General features: G+C 36.9%; 1 protein-coding gene and 1 pseudogene across 1 annotated transcript in view; both read left to right on the top strand.

The window, feature by feature from the left end:
• The window catches only part of EFCAB13 (EF-hand calcium binding domain 13), a 112,786-nt gene that overhangs the window by 36,682 nt on the left and 55,876 nt on the right, over window positions 1-20,228 (top strand). The window contains 5 exon segments of the mRNA XM_063706318.1: window positions 521-664; window positions 9,573-9,644; window positions 13,605-14,099; window positions 16,900-17,037; window positions 18,314-18,400. Coding sequence (XP_063562388.1) covers window positions 521-664; window positions 9,573-9,644; window positions 13,605-14,099; window positions 16,900-17,037; window positions 18,314-18,400 — 936 coding nt within the window.
• On the top strand, window positions 6,735-8,248 carry LOC109026727 (UDP-N-acetylhexosamine pyrophosphorylase-like; annotated as a pseudogene).

Below are 20,228 nucleotides of genomic sequence, written 5' to 3'. Positions count from 1 at the left end.
CCAGCAATCTGTTTAATTTTTAAGGAAGTTTTTTTTTGTGGAAAATTATAATTTATCTGAATATTTTCTTTTTAAAATTAAAAATATACTGAGCTCTCTGATGTGACTCTAAAAATTTTAGAAAATGATAAAGTGATTTGGTGTTTAATTTATTTTAGTTAAATTGTTTTAAAATTATAGACTCTGACATTCAGAAGTAGATGTCTTGGGGACCCCCAGATTTGGTTCGCTAGTCAGGGCCATGCTGAATATTTCATTCTGACTAGGTTCTTTTCAATTCATTTTATGTGCTAAGGATTGTTAACATAAGAATATGAAATTCCTATGGAGAAATAAAAGACCAATGTTTTAACCACTATTATAAAGTTATTTTATATCAGTGGTTTACTTGTAGATAAATATTTATAAAACCCTGTGCTTATACAAAGTTATTTTCCCTTAGTAGGCTATTGACACAAAATCAACTCCTTTTCCAAGAAAAGCTGTTGATTCTCATGGTATAATAATTTGTTTTTTGCAGCATTCCAGGATGCCTTGAAGATTTTCTGTAGGATAAAAGGTGGTCGAGTTTCAACTGATGACGTGTTTGCTGTTTTGGATAGCATGGGTATCCCTATAAACCGTGAAATTTTAGAAGAAGTGACAAAACATACCTATATTGACAGTGAGTTATTTGCATTGAGATATATATGTCCATATATATGTGCATATATTTATACATTTTTTTCCGGATATCAATTTTATGATCTGTCCTTTGCTTCTCCTTTTTTCTCTTGATTCTTACCTTTTGCCATTGACGCTGTTTACTGGTGTCTATAGTAAGAAATAGTCTAGAAAAATTAAATGAGAGGTTTCTAAAATTGTTATAGTTTGGTATGTTTGGTTAAAGAATAAAATGAATTTAAAAAAATTCAGCCTTATATCTCTTTTCCAGGTCATTTCTGGTCTTTGTGGAGAAGTAGTTTCTTGTAGTATCAAGAGCATTGACTCCACAAGTTAGAAGACCTAAATTTCTTGAATTCTCAATTTTATTATGTAGCTTTGATTAAACAATTTTGCTATGCCCTTCAGTTGCTCTCTGCACAATGTGGATTGCTTTAAACATGATAAAAATATTTAGCAGGTGTTTTGTATTACATGTTTACTTGTAACCAGAGGATGTCCTATCATAATTAGTGATTAATTGATTGATTCATTTGTTTTATTATTGTGGGCGGCAAGCCAACCAGGTGCCGAGGCAAGAGACTGAGGGCACGAGCTGTTCCAGTATAATAAAATATGTAAAATAAGTATAGTTATACTAGGTATAGATCTTTGATATTATTATATATGAATATCATTAATCATTACTTTGTAGCAATTACTCTTTATTTCAATATTATAATAATCCTCGCTCTACAATCATAACCTAGGAAAAACCAGGCCATACAGAGATAGGAGCTGAGGGGACATAGTGAGAAATGACCAGAAGATAGGAGTGTGAGCCTTCTGTTATGCCTGGACAGGGCCACCGGAGGGCTCCTTGGTCTACCGGTAATGCCAGCATCTGGGAAGATGCCTGTTGCCAAGCGGACCGTGGTCTAGCGGTAGCGTCAGTGTCAAGGAAAAACACCCGCTACTTAGCAGACTGGGAAAGGCAGTCTCCCTTTCCCCGGGGGAGTTTAGAGAAGACTCTACTCCTCCACCTCTTGTGGAGGGCCTGACGGAGGGCCTGACTGATGTCAGGCCTGCCCACAGTTATCCGGAGGCCTAACCGTCTCCCTGTGGTGTTGTGCTTCAGTGGTCACACTCCTAGTCCGCGTTCATGTTCCATCCTGTACACCTGGCTCTGCCTTTTAGATAGCAGTAGCAAATTAGTGAAAGTACTAAAAGCAGAAATAATGGCGTAAGCTGTCTGTCTGTTTGTCTCTCCCTCTGCCTTGGCTGCCAGGCAGGGAAGGGCCCCCTGTCCAGTGGACACGTGACCCATGTGACCTTACCTATCAATGGAGATGGCTCACACTCCTTACCCTGCCCCTTTGTTTTGTATCCAATAAATATCAGCGCAGCCTGGCATTCGGGGCCACTACCGGTCTCCGCATCTTGGTGGTAGTGGTACCCCGGGCCCAGCTGTCTTTTCTTTTATCTCTTTGTCTTGTGTATTTATTTCTACACTCTCTCGTCTCTGCACACGGGGAGAAAACCCACCGACCCTGTGGGGCTGGACCCTACAATTATTTTATTATTTTTAGAGACAGTGTCTCACTCTGTTGCCCAGGCTGTAGTGCAGTGTTGTGATCATAGCTTGCTGTAATATTGACCTCCTAGGCTCAATAATCCTCCCACCTCATCTTCCTGAATAGCTAGGACTATAGGTGTGCACCAACATGCCAGGCTAATTTTTATTTTGTAGAGATGAGGTCTTGCTATGTTTCCTAGGCTGGTCTCAAACTTCTGGAAGCAAGTGATCCTCCTGCCTCAGCCTGCTGAGTAGCTGGAATTACAGGCATGAGCCACTGGGCCCAGCCTGATTCATTCACTTAATGAATCAGGTAGTCAGTCATTTAATATCTACTATGCCTGGAACTGTGCTAGGTGATGCAAAGATGAATAAAACACACTTCTTTTTTTTTTTTTTTTTTTTTTGAGGGAGCTCACGTTCAAGTGTGGAAAGAGTCAAGTAAACCGAAAATTAAAATGCTCCATGGCAAATACTATAATAGAGTGTACATAGGCTGCTAATACATACTGGAAGCCTTAGGGAAAGATTATCAGAGGGGCTGATGTCTGAGCTAAATCTTGAAGGATCAGTATGAATTAAGTAGTTGAAGGTGGTAGCAAAGAGTGAGAAAAATATCTTAAGCCAAAGGAGCAGTTTGTGTAAATATGGCAGAAAAATAATCAGACATGACATCTTTTTGAGTGGGCTTCAGCTAGTTTTTGTCATTTATTAATGGTGGTTTTGTAGTGGGCTTTTGGTTGCTGATATGTGGTCTGGAGATAGAATCAGGTCACATGGAGTTCTCTTAGGAAGTCAGGTATGGTGTGCTCTGGGGTGAGGCATGAGTGGAAGGATATGATGGGGTATGAAAATGTAAAATGGGGATTTTAAAGACTATTCTTAAGCCTTTAGGGCATGCCCTACCAGGAACAACAGAAATCATATATGAAACAGCTGCAGTACCTTGCTTTTTGGCTTATGGAGTTCTGGCCTGGGTCTCCAGGTCTCCTGCTTTATTTGGGGAGGTATATTGGACAAATGATACTAATTTCATAGAATTGTTATAGGAATTAAATATAAACATTTATCACAGTGCTTGGCACCTAGAACAGACAGAAGGGTGAGGCAGAAACCTGAGAGTCATCCTTGGCAACTCTACTTCTCTATTCCTCATGCAATAGTTCCCTTATTTAAAGTCTTAGATACATCTTTTTAAAAACTTTTCTCCTTTTTTCTATATATAAGATAGATATCTCTTAAGTCTTTCTATTTCTCTCTCTTTTTTTAACTCCACTCTGTCGCCAGACTGTAGTGCAGTGGTGTGATCTCGGCTCACTGCAACCTCTGACTCCCTGGTTCAAGTGGTTCTCCTGCCTCAGCCTCCGAGTAGCTGGGATTACAGGCACGTACCACCACGCCCAGCTAATTTTTGTATTTTTAGTAGAGACAGGGTTTCACCATGTTGGCCAGGATGGTCTCGATCTCCTGACCTTCTGATCCACCTGCCTTGGCCTCCCAAAGTGCTGGGATTACAGACGTGATCTATTTCTCTTTATTTCCCTATCTTAGTCCAAGTTCACATAACCTTTCCTCAGGACCATTGCAGTTCATCCTAACAAGTATACCCCTATCCACTCTTATGTTCCTTTATACTGCAGCCATAATGATCTTCATTCAAATGCAGGTCTGATCATGTTATTCTCCTCACATAAAATCTAATAATACCTCTTGGGTTAAATAACTCTTTTAGTGTGGTTTACAGGGCCTTGTGGGTTCTGGCTTTTGCCCAGATCATCAGCTTTATCTGAGACCATATTCTTCCTTGCTCTCTGTGCCTTCTTAGAGTTTCAACTATATACCATGCCCCTTCTTGCCAAATAGCTGTTGCATGTGTTCATTTCTCTTCCTTGAACCTTTTTCTCCCCTTAGGTAATTCCTACTTATACTTTAGATCCAAACTCAACTGTCTTTTCCTCAGGGATGTTTTCCCAGACCTCTCTGAGTAGGTCAGATTCTCATGTTATACACTCTTATAGCACTATTCGCAATTGAAATTTGTATTTTTGTTTGATTGACATTGATATTTCAAATAAGACTGAGCATCAGGTGAGCAGATATCATGTCTGCTTTAGCTTAATATTGTATCTTCAGTACCTAGCATGGTGCTTATAGCACATATTAACCGCTCAACAAATATTTGTTGAATGAATGAATAATTCTGATTCCTCATGCCACATCTTCCAATCAGAAAGAACAAAATGTTCTTCATTTTATCATATGAATAAGCTGGCTGTAGTTTGAGACAAAATTCCTCATAAGGAAGGTCCTTATCTTTTGACCAGGAAAATAATCTTAATAGATATGTTAGATTATGAGAGTTAAAACATACTGAGAAACACCTAGATTGAGCAAAAAGATAAGATAAAGTACTGTACATAAGAAAGCAACAGGAATTTGAAATATAGTAGTGGCTCAGTAGTGGAGGAAGAAGATGGATAAAACCTAAGAGTGAGTGAGGATAGAGTAACCATAGAACTTTAGGACTATAGTATGTAGTTGCTTGCTGTGCTTCTTAAGAACTCCGTTACTCCCATCAATTGCAAATTACCAGTAAAAGTTGGTTATATACAATAGACTTGTATTAGTATGGTTGGTGGGGAGAGTTCAAGGATAAAGACTTACAGGTTCTATGTTCGATCTGCTTGGGGCAGAAAGAGGATTGCACCTGTAGAAGGTAATAATGTGAGTGAGATCAAGAGTCCATGGGAATAGAGAAACAAAGCAAAAATAAAAAGAGCACAAGTGACTCAGGAATCCTCAAATTTTGGTCAAGGTATTGATTTATGTTAGTATATGCTCTGGGGTCTGAGCTATTTTAATATTAAAGGAAACATTAACCCCAGGATGCCAAAAATTTGGGGTCACCCAGGTAGGAGATGTTAATTTTTCTGTAGCAGAATTTTGCAGTAAGGAATAATATAACACAGTCCTGCTAAAAGAAGACATAGCACTGCAGGTACTGTTCCAGCATCTTATTTTTGCATTTGGTATATTGTTGGAGATGATAGGTAGATAATATGTTCATCTTTATAGATGTTTGCAATGAGGGAGAAGAAATTAGCCCCCTGAAATTTTCAGGAAAGTCCAAGGAGGATTTGCTTTATTAAGATATGGCAAGAAGTGCCATATGGAAAATCAGCTGATGGCAGTTCTTAGAGGGTCAGGTATTTTGGTTTCTGAAATAGTGTATTGGTATAGCAGTTTTGTTTTTTTTTCTCTCATGGAGGTTAGAGATCTGGAAATTGAACTGGGTAGGAAGTTGTGACTAGTGCAGTTTTTGCTAGAGGAGGCTTTCGATATTGTGGAGCTACCTGAAGATTACAGAAATGTAGTGGTAATGGTCGCTTAGCACCTTCAGAGTAACGTTGCCTTGCATATATGACCTTAATAATTAGGATCATTTTTTTCCTCTCACAGTAGGTAGCTGCATTTTCCAGGGTGAATTTCCTCCAGAATTATATACCTTAGAGTAGGAGGCTGTTTTGAGCTCCCTTTAGGAGGTAAGTGATACCTATGACCATATTGATTGCCTTAGTTTCAACCAGGAATCATTCTTTAAGGTTTTGCTAAGTTAGATAGGGACCAAGATAGTCATTTCAGATTCTCAAATGCGTCTTTGGCCACTAGGGACTATTTAAGTAGGTAATATTTGTTTGGGAGTTTCATAATAGGTGTTTATTATTGCATAGATGCAAGGAATAAATTTGAGCAAGAGCTAATGAGTCTGTGAACATGGTTGACTACCATACTCTTATTAGTTGACATTGGACTTCTGTTCAGAGAAAGGAGTTTTCTAAATGAAGAGCAGGTAAAAGCAAGATGGCCTTTTCCACTGGATTAATACATGTATGGTCTAACAGAATACTTTTCAGTGATCAGATTCAAGAGCTTGAGGGTTGAAGCTTTGAGTTGTCTTAGGACTTAAGCCATGATCTAAGAACATGGGACATGGAATCAATCTACCATAAGTGCCAGTTACTGGGGAGGTTATGGGAAGTGTTAGAACTATAATCAAAACCAGAATGAGGATAAATACCAAGGAAATAAGAAACCAGAATGTAGGAAGCAATCTCTAATCAGAAGGCAATTTAGCACCAATTTTGTCTAGCATTTCTTTGATTGGTTCAAACACATAGTACTTGCTTTGCAGTGATTTAAAGGCCTGCACCTGAAATACATAGTTTACCAATTTTCAGTGAATCAGGTGGACCCAACACCAAAATGATACTATTCTTTAATTTACATATTTGCTTCTCGTGGCGGCAAGAGGGGCAGGATGGCTGGGCCACTCCCCTTGGCCCTGGTCCTGGCTTGCCCCGCCCCGCCGCCATGGCCCAGGATGAGGGTATATAGTTGGAGGGGACGTAGGACGCCGGCACAGAAGGAGCCGGGTGGAGCTGTGGTCCCGCTGAGGAAGCTTTGTAGATACATGCATTGCACCCCTATTTTCACAAAGCTTGGCTATCAGAGCATTATGAACACTAATGACCTTAAACTCAGGTTGTCCAAAGCTGAGCAAGAACACCCACTACGTTTCTGGAATGAGCTTGAAGAAGTCCGACAGGTAGAACTTTATGCAGAGCTCCAGGCCATCGACTTTCAGGAACTGAACTTCTTTTTCCAAAAGGCCATTGAAGGATTTAACCAGTCCTCTCATCAAGAAAAGGTGGATGCGTGAATGGAACCTGTCCCTCGAGAAGTACTGGGCAGTGCTGCAGGGAAGCTAGATCAGCTCCAGGCCTGGGAAAGCAAAGTTTTCCACATTTCTGAGAACAAAGTCACAGTTGTTCTAGCTGGTGGGCAGGGGACTAGACTCGTTGCATATCCAAAGGGGATGTATGATGTTGGTTTGCCATCCCATAAGACACTTTTTCAGATTCAAGCAGAGCATATCCTGAAGCTACAACAGTTAGCTGAAAAATATTATGGCAACAAATGCATTATTCCATATAATGATCAGTGGCAGAACAGCAGAATCTACAAAGGAGTTCTTCACCAAGCACAAGTACTTTGGTTTAAAAAAAATAGAAAATATAATCTTTTTTTCAGTAAGGAATGCTCCCTGCCATGAGTTTTGATGGGCAAATTATTTTGGAAGAGAAGAACAAAGTTTCTATGGCTCCCGATGAGAATGGTGGTCTTTGTCAGGCTCTTGCAGCCTGGCATATTGTGGAGGATATGGAGCAAAGAGGCATTTGGAACATTCGTGTCTATTGTGTTGACAGCGTATTAGTAAAAGTGGCAGACCCACGGTTCATTGGATTTTGCATTCAGAAAGGAGCAGACTGTGGAGCAAAGGTGGTAGAGAAAACAAACCCTACAGAACTGGTTGGAGTGGTTTGCCGAGTGGATGGACTTTACCAGGTGGTAGAATATAGTGATATTTCCCTGGCAACAGCTCAGAAATGAAGCTCAGATGGATGACTGCTGTTCAATGTGGGGAATATTGCCAACCATTTATTCACTGTACCATTTCTGAGAGATGTTGTCAATGTTTATGAACCTCAGTTGTAGCACCATGTGGCTCAAAAGAAGATTCCTTATGTGGATACCCAACAGCACTTAATTAAGCCAGATAAACCCAGTGGAATAAGTATGGAAAAATTTGTCTTTTCCATACTAAGTATAGAAAAATCTTCTAGTTCACAAAGAAGTCTGTGGTTTATGAAATATTATGGGAAGATGACTTTTCCACACTAAAGAATGCTGACAGTCAGAATGGGAAAGACAACTCTACTACTGCAAGGCACACTTTCATTATTGCTGGGTTCTCAATGCAGGGGTCACTTTATAGATGAAAATGGCTATCATCTTCCAGCAATTTCCCACTTAAAGGATGCCAACGATGTACCAATCCAGTGTGAAATCTCTCCTCTTATCTCTAATGCTGAGGAAGGAATAGAAAGTTATGTGGCAGATATAGAATTCCATGCACCTTTAATCATCGATGAGAATGGAGTTCATGAGCTGGTGAAAAATGATATATGAACCTGATACCAAGTTCTACCACAACAGGAATAGCTTTTGTTTTTGATAGACCAACTGTGAACCTACAGGACCTCCTGGATGACTGAAGTTTAAATATTCACAGGGTTTTATTTTGCTTGTTGAACCCTTAGAGCTACTGCAAACTTCCCAAGATCTAGATGACTGAACTTCAGATACCATTTTTATTATTCCCAACTCATTGAAGGTCTTATTTATATTTTTCAATTGTGTATTTTTTTCCAAGGCGAGGAAACCATTGGCAATACAAGAAATTTCCTACAGCCGAACTGTAGTCAGGATGTTCAACATCACTTTACTTGGAGCTGGAGGCATTTGTTTTTGAAGTTGTGCATAGTAATAATATGTCATTGTAGATGTTGAAAGGTTTCTATGGTACCAAAAGTTTATTTTATCAAACATTCAACTTTTTAAATGAAATAATTGGACAGTAAAATAAACGTATCTTCCTGTTTCTGGAAAACAATAAAAATTTGCTTCTTCCTGTCAGTTTTCACTTATGCATATTATTGAACAGTTGATTTCTTATGAATAGACTGAAAAAAAAACCATCACTATTATAGATAAGTAAATTTTCAGTCTTTTTCATCTTGGATGGCAAGCAAAATCAAATATATGGAGGCAAGAACTATTGGGCAAAGCATTTTCTACCTCTGTGCACAATTGAAATGACATTATTCAAAGTGACTGCATCTGAACACATCCTCAATCATGCATTATCCAAGAAGTAAAATGGTCTTAGGCGGGCAGGGGCAGGAATAGTGGGAAGTTATAAGAGTGCTGGACACAGAGAAGGTACAAAGTAAATCGTTGTTTGCTATTCACTATGTAGACATTGCATTGTTTTTTAAATCACCTTCTGTATATTTTGTTCAGCCAAAAATAATTTTTAGTGATAAGAAGTAGGTACTTTGTGAGGCATTGGGGAAACAAAGGAAAAACACATCCTCTGTTCTTGAGGAGTTCACAATCTAGAAATGAAGTCAAAAGAGTAAATAAATACCTGTAATAAACTCTAAAAAACATGTAAAATGAAAAAATATCCTGATTAGCATAAGAGCTTAAAACATGGCTATTTCTTTTGATGAAAAACTCTTTTATTAAGGAGAAAAGACCATGGTCTTACTCTTATGTTGGGTGTGTACTGAGTTATTAATTCATGATTTCAGATTTTATTCAAGACTTATAATAGTTGGCTCTTTGTTCCTACTTGCCACACATTCTGTGTTGTTTTCATATTAGAATAGGATGGCAGATATATCTATGTTCAAAAGTAAATACAGTATTTGAACTTATTCTATTACAGGTAACCACATGGTGGATATTGGGGATATTATATTTACTTTGAATGAGCTACAGGAACAGTATGAGGATGTTTGTAAGTGAGCTCTTGTTGCTATGACAAGTTTTGTTTATAATTAAAGTCTTTACATTAAATCTTAATTTATAAGTTTTATTTTATAAAGGGTTTTGAAAACCTTCTCTGAATAATTTACCCTCTTAAATCAGGGAGATAAAATATAATACTCAAAATGCTATTTACATGTCCTCTTTTTAGAAATGTTTATGCATATTCTTTGCCCAGTTTTTTGTTGTTGTTGTTGTTTGTTTTTTTTTTTTTTTGAGGCGGAGTTTTGCTCTTGTTGCTCAGGCTGGAGTGCAGTGGTGCGATCTTGGCTCACTGCAACCTCTGCCTCCTGGGCTCAAGTGATTCTCCTGCCTCAGCCTCCCAAGTAGCTGGGATTACAGGCATATGCCACCACACCCAGCTAGTTTTGTATTTTTAGTAGAGAGAGGGTTCACCATGTTGGTCAGACTGGTCTTGAACTCCTGACCTCAGGTGATCCACCTGCCTCAGCCTCCCAAAGTGCTGAGATTACAAGCGTGAGCCACCGCGTCTGGCTCTTTGCCCAGTTTTTAGTGTTTTTTTTTTTTTTTTTTTTAACTGTTGTTTGAATTCCTTGAATTCCTTATAAATTCTGGATATTAGTCCCTTCTCAGATGAATAGTTTGCAAATATTTTCTCCCATTCAAGATGTTGTCTCTTCAATCTGTTATTTCTTTGGCTGTGCAGAAGCTTTTTAGTTTAATATAGTCTCATTTGTCTATTTTTGTTTTTTTTGCTGGTGCTTTTGAGATCTTAGTCATAAAATCTTTGCCTAGACCAATGTCCTGTAGACTTCTCCCTATGTTATCATCAAACAGTTTTTTAGTTTCAGGTCTTATGTTTAAGTCTTTAATCCAGCTTGAGTTGTTTTTTGTATATGATGAGAGACAGGGGTTTAGTTTCATTCTTCTGCATATGGTTATCCACTTTTCCCAGCACCATTTATTGAAGAGGGTATCCTTTCCTCAGTGTATATTCTTGATTGCTTTGTTGGCTTTGTTGCTTTGTTGGGTGTAAACCAACAGTTGATCAGTTGGGTGTAAATATGTGACTTTATTTCTGGGTTCTTTATTCTGTTCCATTGCTCTCTGTGTCCATTTTTTTTGAGACAGAGTCACGCTCTGTCACCCAGGCTGGAGTGCAGTGGCGTGATCTCAGCTCACTGCAACCTCTGCGTCCTGGGTTCAAGCGATTCTCCTGCCTCAGCCTCTTGAGTAGCTGGGATTACAGGCATGCATGACCATGCCCGGCTAATATTTGTATTTTTAGTAGAGATGGGGTTTCAACATATTGGTCAGGCTGGTCTTGAACTTCTGACCTCAGGTGATCCACCTGCCTCAGCCTCCCAAAGTGCTGGGATTACAGGTGTGAGCCACTGTGCCCGGCCTCTGTGTCTATTTTTATACATACTGTTTTGGTTGCTGTATTAGTCTTTTCTCATGCTGCTAATAAAGACATACCCGAGACTGGGTAATTTATAAAGGAAGGACATTTAATTGATTCACAGTTCCACATGGCACTTTATGTCTTTTCTTTGGAGATTTTAATTCATTTACATTCAAGGTAGTTATTGATATGGAAGGATTTTACTACTGCCATTTTGTTAATTGTTTTCTGCTTGTTTCATAGATCCTTTGTTTCCTTATTTTTCTCTTCTTTTGTGACTGATTTTTCTCTGTTGATTTTTTTTTTACTTTTTATCTTTTGTGTATTTACTGTAGGTTTTTGATTTGTGGCTACTCTGAAGCTTACAAAATATCTTGTAGTTATGACAGGCAATTTTAAGCTGATAGCAAGTTAGCTTTGCTTGCATAAACAAACTATGCTTTTACCTCATCTCTCCTTCTGCATTTATAATTTTTGATGTCACAATTTACAGATTTTTATATTGTTTCCCTTAACAAATCATTGTAGCTTTTATTATTTTTAACCTTCATACTATGTAAGTGAAGTGCACACCACCATTATAGTATTAGTGTATTCTGACTTTGACGGTGTACTTACTTTTACCAGTGAGTTTTACACATTTATTTTTTATGTTACTAAACAGCATCCTTTTCTTTTGGCTTGAAGAACTCTTTTTGACATTTCATGTAAGACAAATATAGGGGATGAACTCTTTCAACTTTTGTCTGGGAAAGTCTTTATCTTCATTTCTGAAGGACAGTTTTTCTAGGTACAGTATTATTGGTTGGCAGTTTATTTCCTTCAGTACTCTGAATATATAGTCCATTCTCTATGGACCCATAAGGTGTCTGCTGAGAAATTTGCTGTTCTTATTGGAACGTATATGTTATTTACTTTTACTTTTGCTATTTTCAGAATCTCCCTCTTGTTCTTGATATTTGACAGTTTGATTATAATATGTCTTGGTGTAGTCTTGTTTGAATTAATCTGATTGGAGGCATTTGGCCTTCCTGTACCTGGATATTTATATATTTGCCCAAATTTGGATTGTTTTCTGTTCTTCTTTATGTAAGTTTTCTACTCTTTTGTCTTTCTCTTCTCCTTCATAAACTCTTATAACTTGACTATTTTCTCTTTGGATGCTGTCCCATAAATCCTGTAAGCTTTCCCCATTATTTTTCATTCTTTTTATTTTATTCACCGCAGACTATATATTTTCAAATAACTTGTCGTCAGGTTCACAGATTCATTCTTGTGCTTGATCAGTTATGTTGTTGATGTTCTCTATTGTATTTTCCATTTCTTTCATTACACTTTTCAGCTCTTGATTTTTGTTTATTTATTTTCTTTTGTGTAATTTCAGTGTCTCTGTAAAATTCTGTTTTTGGTCATTTATTGTTTTCCTGATTTCACTGAATTTTTTTCTCTGTATGTCATTAATTTTATTCCCTGAACTTTCTCTAGACAATTAGTTTTAATTCTGTCAGGAAGTTTCTGTATCTTCATTTCTTTGGGGTCAGCTATCAGGAGATTATTGTGCTCTTTTGGTAGTATTATGTCTCCTTGATTTTTCATGTTTCTTGTTGCCTTATGTTGATGTCTCTGCATTTGAAGGACTGGGAAAGCCCTTAATCAGTGAGAATCAGAGATTCTGGGCAGGCTGTTTGGTGTGGTCCAAAAGCCTAAATCAGAAGTGTCAAAGATTATATTTTTACCTGCTCACTAACCTATTTATCTGATACATAGTGCACTTAGAGAGACATATATAGCACCATCTTTAAGTATTTTCAGACTTTAATATTAAAATATTTTCATTTAATTATTTTCAATTGTTAATTCTCATAGAGTCTAAGATAAGAAACTTTTTTATTTCCTCTAGGCAAAATTTATTCATAGTTGAGATTATATTGCTGCTACGTGACAGTCTCATAGAGTTGTTTTGAGGATCAAATATTATAACATTTGAAATACTTTAAAATGTGTTATTAAAATGTAAGATAAGATTCTGAAACATCAGATAAATTTTGTAAATGAAGTCTCGGTTTGGGGCATTGTGTTAATAATTTTCTAAAGATGTTGTTTTATATAAGAAGTTATTTTTTCCTCCACAAATATCAAGAATATTTAGGAGAGTAATTACTTAAGTTCTAATTTTATAAATAAAATCTCCCCTTTCCTCATAGTTCTGCCTTTTATAAGTAAGGAATTTCTATCTGTATTAGCTTATTAATCTATTATCTTTGTCAATTGGGAAGGAGTGGGGAATGAGAACCATATACTTCATTAGGCTATCATTTTAGTTTTACTGTAACTTTAAATAGCTTTGGATGGGAATATGTAAATATATTAAAGCAGCACATTACATTTGACCTAGTTAATAGTCCAATCTTTTGACTGTCAGTTCTTTAATTTTTTTGGTTTGTTTTATATGTTTAAGCAACTGATAATTTCTTGAATAGTTTTCATGAGGACTTAGTTGTTATTTTTGAAATGTATTGCAAATTATACAGGTAAATGAAATAATTGTATATTTCTCTTATTTAGCAATTACAGAAGGATCACCTTTGAATGAAATTACTTCAGACAGAAAGTTATCAAGTATAGCAGGATGCTATCTAAAATATAAGAAGAAAAATAGTTTGTCTTCCAAACTCCCTGAACCTTCAATATCCAAAAAGTTAAATAAAAAAAGCAACCAATATTATAGCAAAATTATGGAGAATGATGACCTTGAATCTAAAAGACCAAAAAATACTTGGCAAATAAGAAAATTTCTGGGTGGGGTTGGCAGCAGTAATGTAGGAGTCCAAGAACCATATTCAAAGAATGGCATAAACTTTAAAAAACATTCAGAGAAGGGTGAAATTCATGACTCAAAGTCTAAACCACAAAGCTTGAAGAGTAGTACACGCCTCAGTAAGTCTCTGGATAAAAGTGATATTTCTAGTATCCCAAAACTTCAGAAGCCAGCTGTAAGAAAGCATTCCAGTCTCCAAAAACAGGTTTCGTCTACGGAAAAAACTGCAATTAGTACTCTGGGTAAGTAAAAATCTAGGTTCTTGAGTTCTTCAGTCATCACAGAAATGAACAGAATGAATCAATTATTAGATAGTTGTAAGCATTTCAATTGTTAACACCCTGGGTAACCACGACTTCTTTTTTTTTAATTTTTAAATTATTTATAGAGACAGGGTTACCCAGGCTGGTCTCAAACCCCTGGCCTCAAGCAATCCTCCTGCATTGGCCTCCCAAAGTGCTGGGATTACAGGCGTGAACCACCATGCCTATGCAAAAATTCTGGAAATGTACAGTAGTGATGGTGGTACAACTTTGTAAATGTGATTCATGCCACTGAATTGTATGTTTATTTTTTATTTTTTGAGTCAGAATCTCACTCTGTCAACCAGGCTGGAGTGTAGTGGCGTGATCCTAGCTCACTGCAGCCTCGACCTTTTGTGTTCAAGTGATCCTCCCACCTCCTCAGCCTCTCATGTAGCTGGGAGCATAGGAACATGCCACCACACCCAGCTAACTTTTTTTTTTTTTTCATAGAGACGGGGTCCCATAATGTTCCCAAGGCTGGTCTTGAACTCCTGGCCCCAAGTAGTGCTCCCTTCTTGGCCTCCCAAGGATCTGCGATTACAGGCATGAGCCACCACGTCCGGCCTGCCACTTCTGACACATAGACTAATGGATATAATATTGTGATTTTGATGATAATTCCTTTCCAGATGCCCTCTTTAGGGAGGAGCTTAACTTTTCCTGAGAAACTTATTCAGTGATTAATTGCAATCATTAATATTTCCTAGAAAGTAGAAGGCCTGGTTTCTTTTGGAAATGTTTATTTTGTAATTTATTAAACATTTAAACAAGTAGGAAATCTGTGTGAAATTTTTGCTTAGAGTGCTGTAATTTAAATATATAGTATTCATAGTACTTCAGGTATTATCTCTTATGGAAGGAGAATATCAGGAAAAAATAATACTATATATCTAGGTCTCCAAGTCTTTATGATTTTTCTCAAAGATGAGCAATGGTTTCCCAACCAATATATTTTCTCTCCTTGTATTACTTTCATCATAGAAGCAGTGTGTGTGGAACCCAGTTAAAGATTTCTTCCTGTAGTCCTCTGCTGAAGTTACTTAAGTCATATTTATTCTCTTTTAAAAACTTACTGACTGTCATATCACATTTAGTATTTAATGTAATAGATAAAATGATTGTTTAGTGAAAATTTTGTGATTCATACATTAGTGCATAATTCAAATAACTCAATGGAAAAAAGGAATGTGATCTATTAAGGAGGCACAGTGATTATCATCCTGATTCTGATTCCTTTACCAATGCACTGCTGCTACTTTGTGCCTCATTTGAATTTCTGAGAGTTATTTTTATTTCAAAAGAATTAAAACCTTGGGTTAAAGGAATAATGAAACAGCAGACAGACATGGGTAGAAGAGGCTGTCAGAAGAAAGTGATATCTACCTTTCTCGTGTCACTAAAATAAAATGATGTCACCTACCACAGCCATACTTAATGTTCTGAATATAGAGAAGTATGAAATAGTTTATCTGGCATAACTTCCCAAAACAAATTAATGGTAATTGGACTTTTATGGAATATGACTGCCTGTATGATTTACATTAAAAAATTCTAACTTTTCATTTTTAAATAATTTCACATTCTTAAGAGTCACAAAAATAGTACAAACATTTCCATTAGGACATGATCTAAACCAGGAAATTAACACTGATGCAATACTGTTACTGATCTACAGACCTTATTCAAATTTTGTCAGTTGTTCCATGAATGTTCTTTTTCAATTCCAGGATCTAATCCAGAATCACCCATTACATTTAGTTGTCACTTTTCTTTAGTCTCCTTCAGTCTGGGATGCTTCCTCAATTTTTCATGACCTCGACACTTTGAAGACTATTGACTAGTTGTCTTGTATAATACTCATCATTTTGGATTTTTCTTTTATTCCTTCACAAATAAATTCAGGTTATGCATTTTTGGTCAGATTACCTCAGAAGTGATATTGTACCCATCTCAGTGCATCAGTAAGAAGCACATGACGTCTATGTGTATTTGCTTCTAAGATTTTATTTTTTGAAGGTTATGAACTGAAAACATGGTAGAGTAAATTAATGGGAGGGTGAAGAACTCTACATTTTTGCTTGGAATTCTTCAATTTAAACAAAACACTTCGGTGTTTTTATTTCTTGGACTCATTAATTTTACACACACACATACAAACACACACACACACACTCAGGCTGGAGTGCAGTGGTGCGATCTCAGTGCACTGCGACCTCTGCCTCCCGGGTTCAAGTGATCCTTCTGCCTCAGCCTCTTGAGTAGCTGGGACTACACACATGCACCATCACACCCAGCTAATTTTTGTATTTTTATTAGAGACAGGGTTTCACCATGTTGGCCAGGCCGGTCTCAAACTTTTGACCTCCAATGACCCACCTGCCTTGGCTTCCCGAAGTGCTGTGATTATAGGCAGGAGCCACCATACCTGGCCCCATTAATTTTATTTTAATCAGAAGCAAGCAGCATTGGCTGGGCCACTGGAACAGGCTGTTCCCCCAAACAAGTAGATTATAAATGCTTATAGAATGTTAGGACAGTTCTGTGTTTGAGCTGTAAGAGAAAGATTAAATATAATGTAATATAAACAGAGATATGGAGAGAAAAGCAGTCTTATAAAATCTATAAGGTAATATAAAATAGATAAAACTTGTTCTCTAATTTCTAAAGATTTTGAGTATTATTGCTTTTGACACATAAATTCTGTTGCCTAATAGTTCTCTACATTTTGTGTATTTAGAAAACTTCCGTGAAGCTATCAGTAAACTTCAAGAAAATTACATTGCAGCAGCAGAACTTCAGTCTATTTTGCCTTCAACAGGAATTAATTTATTAGATGAAGAATTCCAGAAGATTGTGACAGACACTAGTAGAAATGGTGAGAGACTGAACACTGAAGTTTCTGAGAAAGTTAGATATTTTTATCAGATAGTATTAAATATTGGAGGAATTCCTCTCAATTAGAAATTAGGAATGGGACAGAATGGGTCATTCTAAAGAAAATTCAGATATAAAAATGGAAAACAGTAAAAAAAAATTCCTTTAAGTTCTGACCAAATGGATTGGTTTGGAGCCTTTCATATTTCCAGATCATTTCAGTAAAGCTCTTCATCACTATCCCTATCTGTGCCTATTAATAGTAGGGTGGTGCTGGGGAGACTGATCCAGTTGTAGCGAGGTTCAGACGGTAAGACCACAATATCTAAGGGGTATGGATATATCTGCACAAATAGCCCAAGGATCCAAAGATTAATAATTGGAGATTACAAAATACGGGGGAATTTAGAGCCAGGTATGCTTAGCAGTTAACATTTAGATGTTGAGTGGCATATCCCAGTCACTAGCCTAAGTTAAAGGCAGAGTTTAAGTTTCTAGGAAGGGTTTTTATACTAGAGAAGTTATTTTTATCAGTAACTAAGCATTTTCCACAACAGAAGTTCAATTGAGGAGAGGAAAGAGGTGACATTTTGGGGAAAGACTGATTGGAGAATAACATTAGAAGTGAATCCTCAGAATCTGGGCACAATTTTTTAGCTAAGGCAAATCTGAAAGAAGATTCAATTAAAAATTATATAAAGAGTGGGTGGCACTAAAATTATTGAGCCCTTTTTGCTGCTTGTCAGGATTGACATGATCACTGTGAGGGTTTATATCTAAAAATAGATAAAACATTGGACCACATGGATACTAGGGAGATAGAGATGGGGATCCTTGGTTTTATCAGGGCTGGTTAGTATTGTTAAGGTGTCTTAATGGATAGTATATTGAGTGGGTTTTCAAGATGGTGTGAAATAGACTCCTTAACTCTCTCATGGTCTATCTATATGGACATCTTTCTTTTTTCCTAGATCTGTTAAGAAATTAGTATCTAACTCAGTCCTTTGCATGTAATAGATATTGAGAAAGCAAGGACTGTGTTTTTCTTATTTTTGTATTCTCGGTGCCTAGCATGGTTCTTGGCACTAATATGCTCTCAATAATTGTTCAAATGAACTGACTTAATCTAGAAAGAATTATGAGACATGATATAAAGGAGAAATAGGATGATGAAATGAAGGATCAAGTAAATTTTAAAAATAGTTGTGTTAAAATGTAAATTTGCCTTTATGCAAAAATACACCAGAATGTATAATCTAAACTCTTTTTAAAAACAGAGAATGGAATGGTGGAGTTAGATGACTTTATAAGTGCTCTCGCCAAGGAGCGAAGTTTTCCTGAATGCAATGATAGGTAGGAAATTTGTTTTAAAATGATTTAGAGGGAAGAGCAGTGTGTTGAGTAGAATTAGGTTAAACAGAACTGGGCTTGCTTTTGGATGGATACTTAATAGTCCTGTGACTCTTAGGCAAGTCAGTTGCCAGTTTTTAAAAACTTGCTATATCAGAGTAATAATAGCTAACTTGTTTACCTCACAGAGTTGTCACGTGAATTTTGCAAACTGAAAAGTGAGCCATAAATGTATGGTAATAATGATAATGTGGAGATCAAATAGGTAATTAGCAACATTGATTAGGAATTGATGGGTGATATGGTTTTTTTTTTTTTCCCATGGACTTGTTTGAATGAAATACTGGTTTGGTTCACCTTTGATTTAGAACTTTTAAAAACAGCTTTATCAAGGTATAATTTATGTATATAAAATTCACTCATCCACTGATTTTTATTAAATTTATTGAGTTGTAGAACTATTACCACAATACGCTTTTTTTGCTTGCAATATTTTTATACAAATGATTAAATATTTTTTAGCAAGATTAAAATGAGAAATGGAAGATATTAAGGCTTGCTGTTTTTATTTTGTTCTGTTTATACATATGCTAAAAAAGAAAGATAAGCTTTTTGTCTGTTTCCAAAAAATTCCCCAGATAAGGAAAGATTAGTCCAAAGCAAGAGATTGCCTTTTATACTTACATGAAGAGACTTATGTTAAAAGCTACATTATCATTTGTCATTTCTGATGGATGTAAGTGGTGAAGTGTCTGGATTTATTGAAGACAATATTAGCAAGTCAATTTCTTTTAAAAAGTGTTCCTTTATGTTCAGTTTGTAAGCAAATAGACTATTTTATTATACTTTAAGTTCTGGGATACATGTGCAGAACGTGCAGGTTTGTTACATAGGTATACACATGCTATGGTGGTTTGCTGCACCCTTCAACCCATCATCTACATTAGGTATTTCTCCTAATGCTATCCCCCTACTAGCCCCCCACCCCCTGACAGGCCCCAGTGTGTGATGTTCCCTTCCCTGTGTCCATGTGTTCTCATTGTTCAACTCCCACTTATGAGTGAGAATATGTGGTGTTTGGTTTTCTGTTCCTGCGTTAGTTTGTTGAGGATGATGGTTTCCAGCTTCATCCATGTCCCTGCAAAGGACAGGAACTCATTCTTTGTTATGGCTGCATAGTATTCCATGGTGTATATGTGCCACATTTTCTTTATCCAGTCTATCATTGATGGGCATTTGGGTTGGTTCCAAGTCTTTGCTATTGTGAACAGCACTGCAATAAACATACGTGTGCATGTGTCTTTATAGTAGAATGATTTATAATCCTTTGGGTATATGCCCAGTAATGGGATTGTTGGGTCAAATGGTATTTCTGGTTCTAAATCCTTGAGGAATCGCCACACTTCTTCCACAATGGTTGAATTAATTTACATTCCCACCAACAGTGTAAAAGCGTTCCTATTTCTCCACATCCTCTTCAGCATCTGTTGTTTCCTGACTTTTTAATGATCGCCATTCTAACTGGCATGAGATGGTATCTCATTGTGGTTTTGATTTGCATTTCTCTAATGACCAGTGATGATGAGCTTTCTTTTTCATCTTTGTTGGCTGCATAAATTTCTTCTTCTTTTTTTTTTGAGACAAAGTCTCACTCTGTCACCTAGGCTGGAGTGCAGTGGCGCGGTCTTGGCTCACTGCAACCTTTGCCTCCTGGGTTCAAGTGATTTTCCTGCCTCAGCCTCTTGAGTAGCTGGGACTACAGGTACGTACCACCATGCCTGGCTAATTTTTTGTATTTTTAGTAGAGACAGGTTTTCACCATGTTTGCCAGGATAGTCTTGA

Source organism: Gorilla gorilla, chromosome 4 (genome assembly GCF_029281585.2).
Source record: "Gorilla gorilla gorilla isolate KB3781 chromosome 4, NHGRI_mGorGor1-v2.1_pri, whole genome shotgun sequence".
Taxonomy (NCBI): Eukaryota; Metazoa; Chordata; class Mammalia; order Primates; family Hominidae; genus Gorilla; species Gorilla gorilla.
This window is presented reverse-complemented; position numbering and strand designations above follow the sequence as displayed.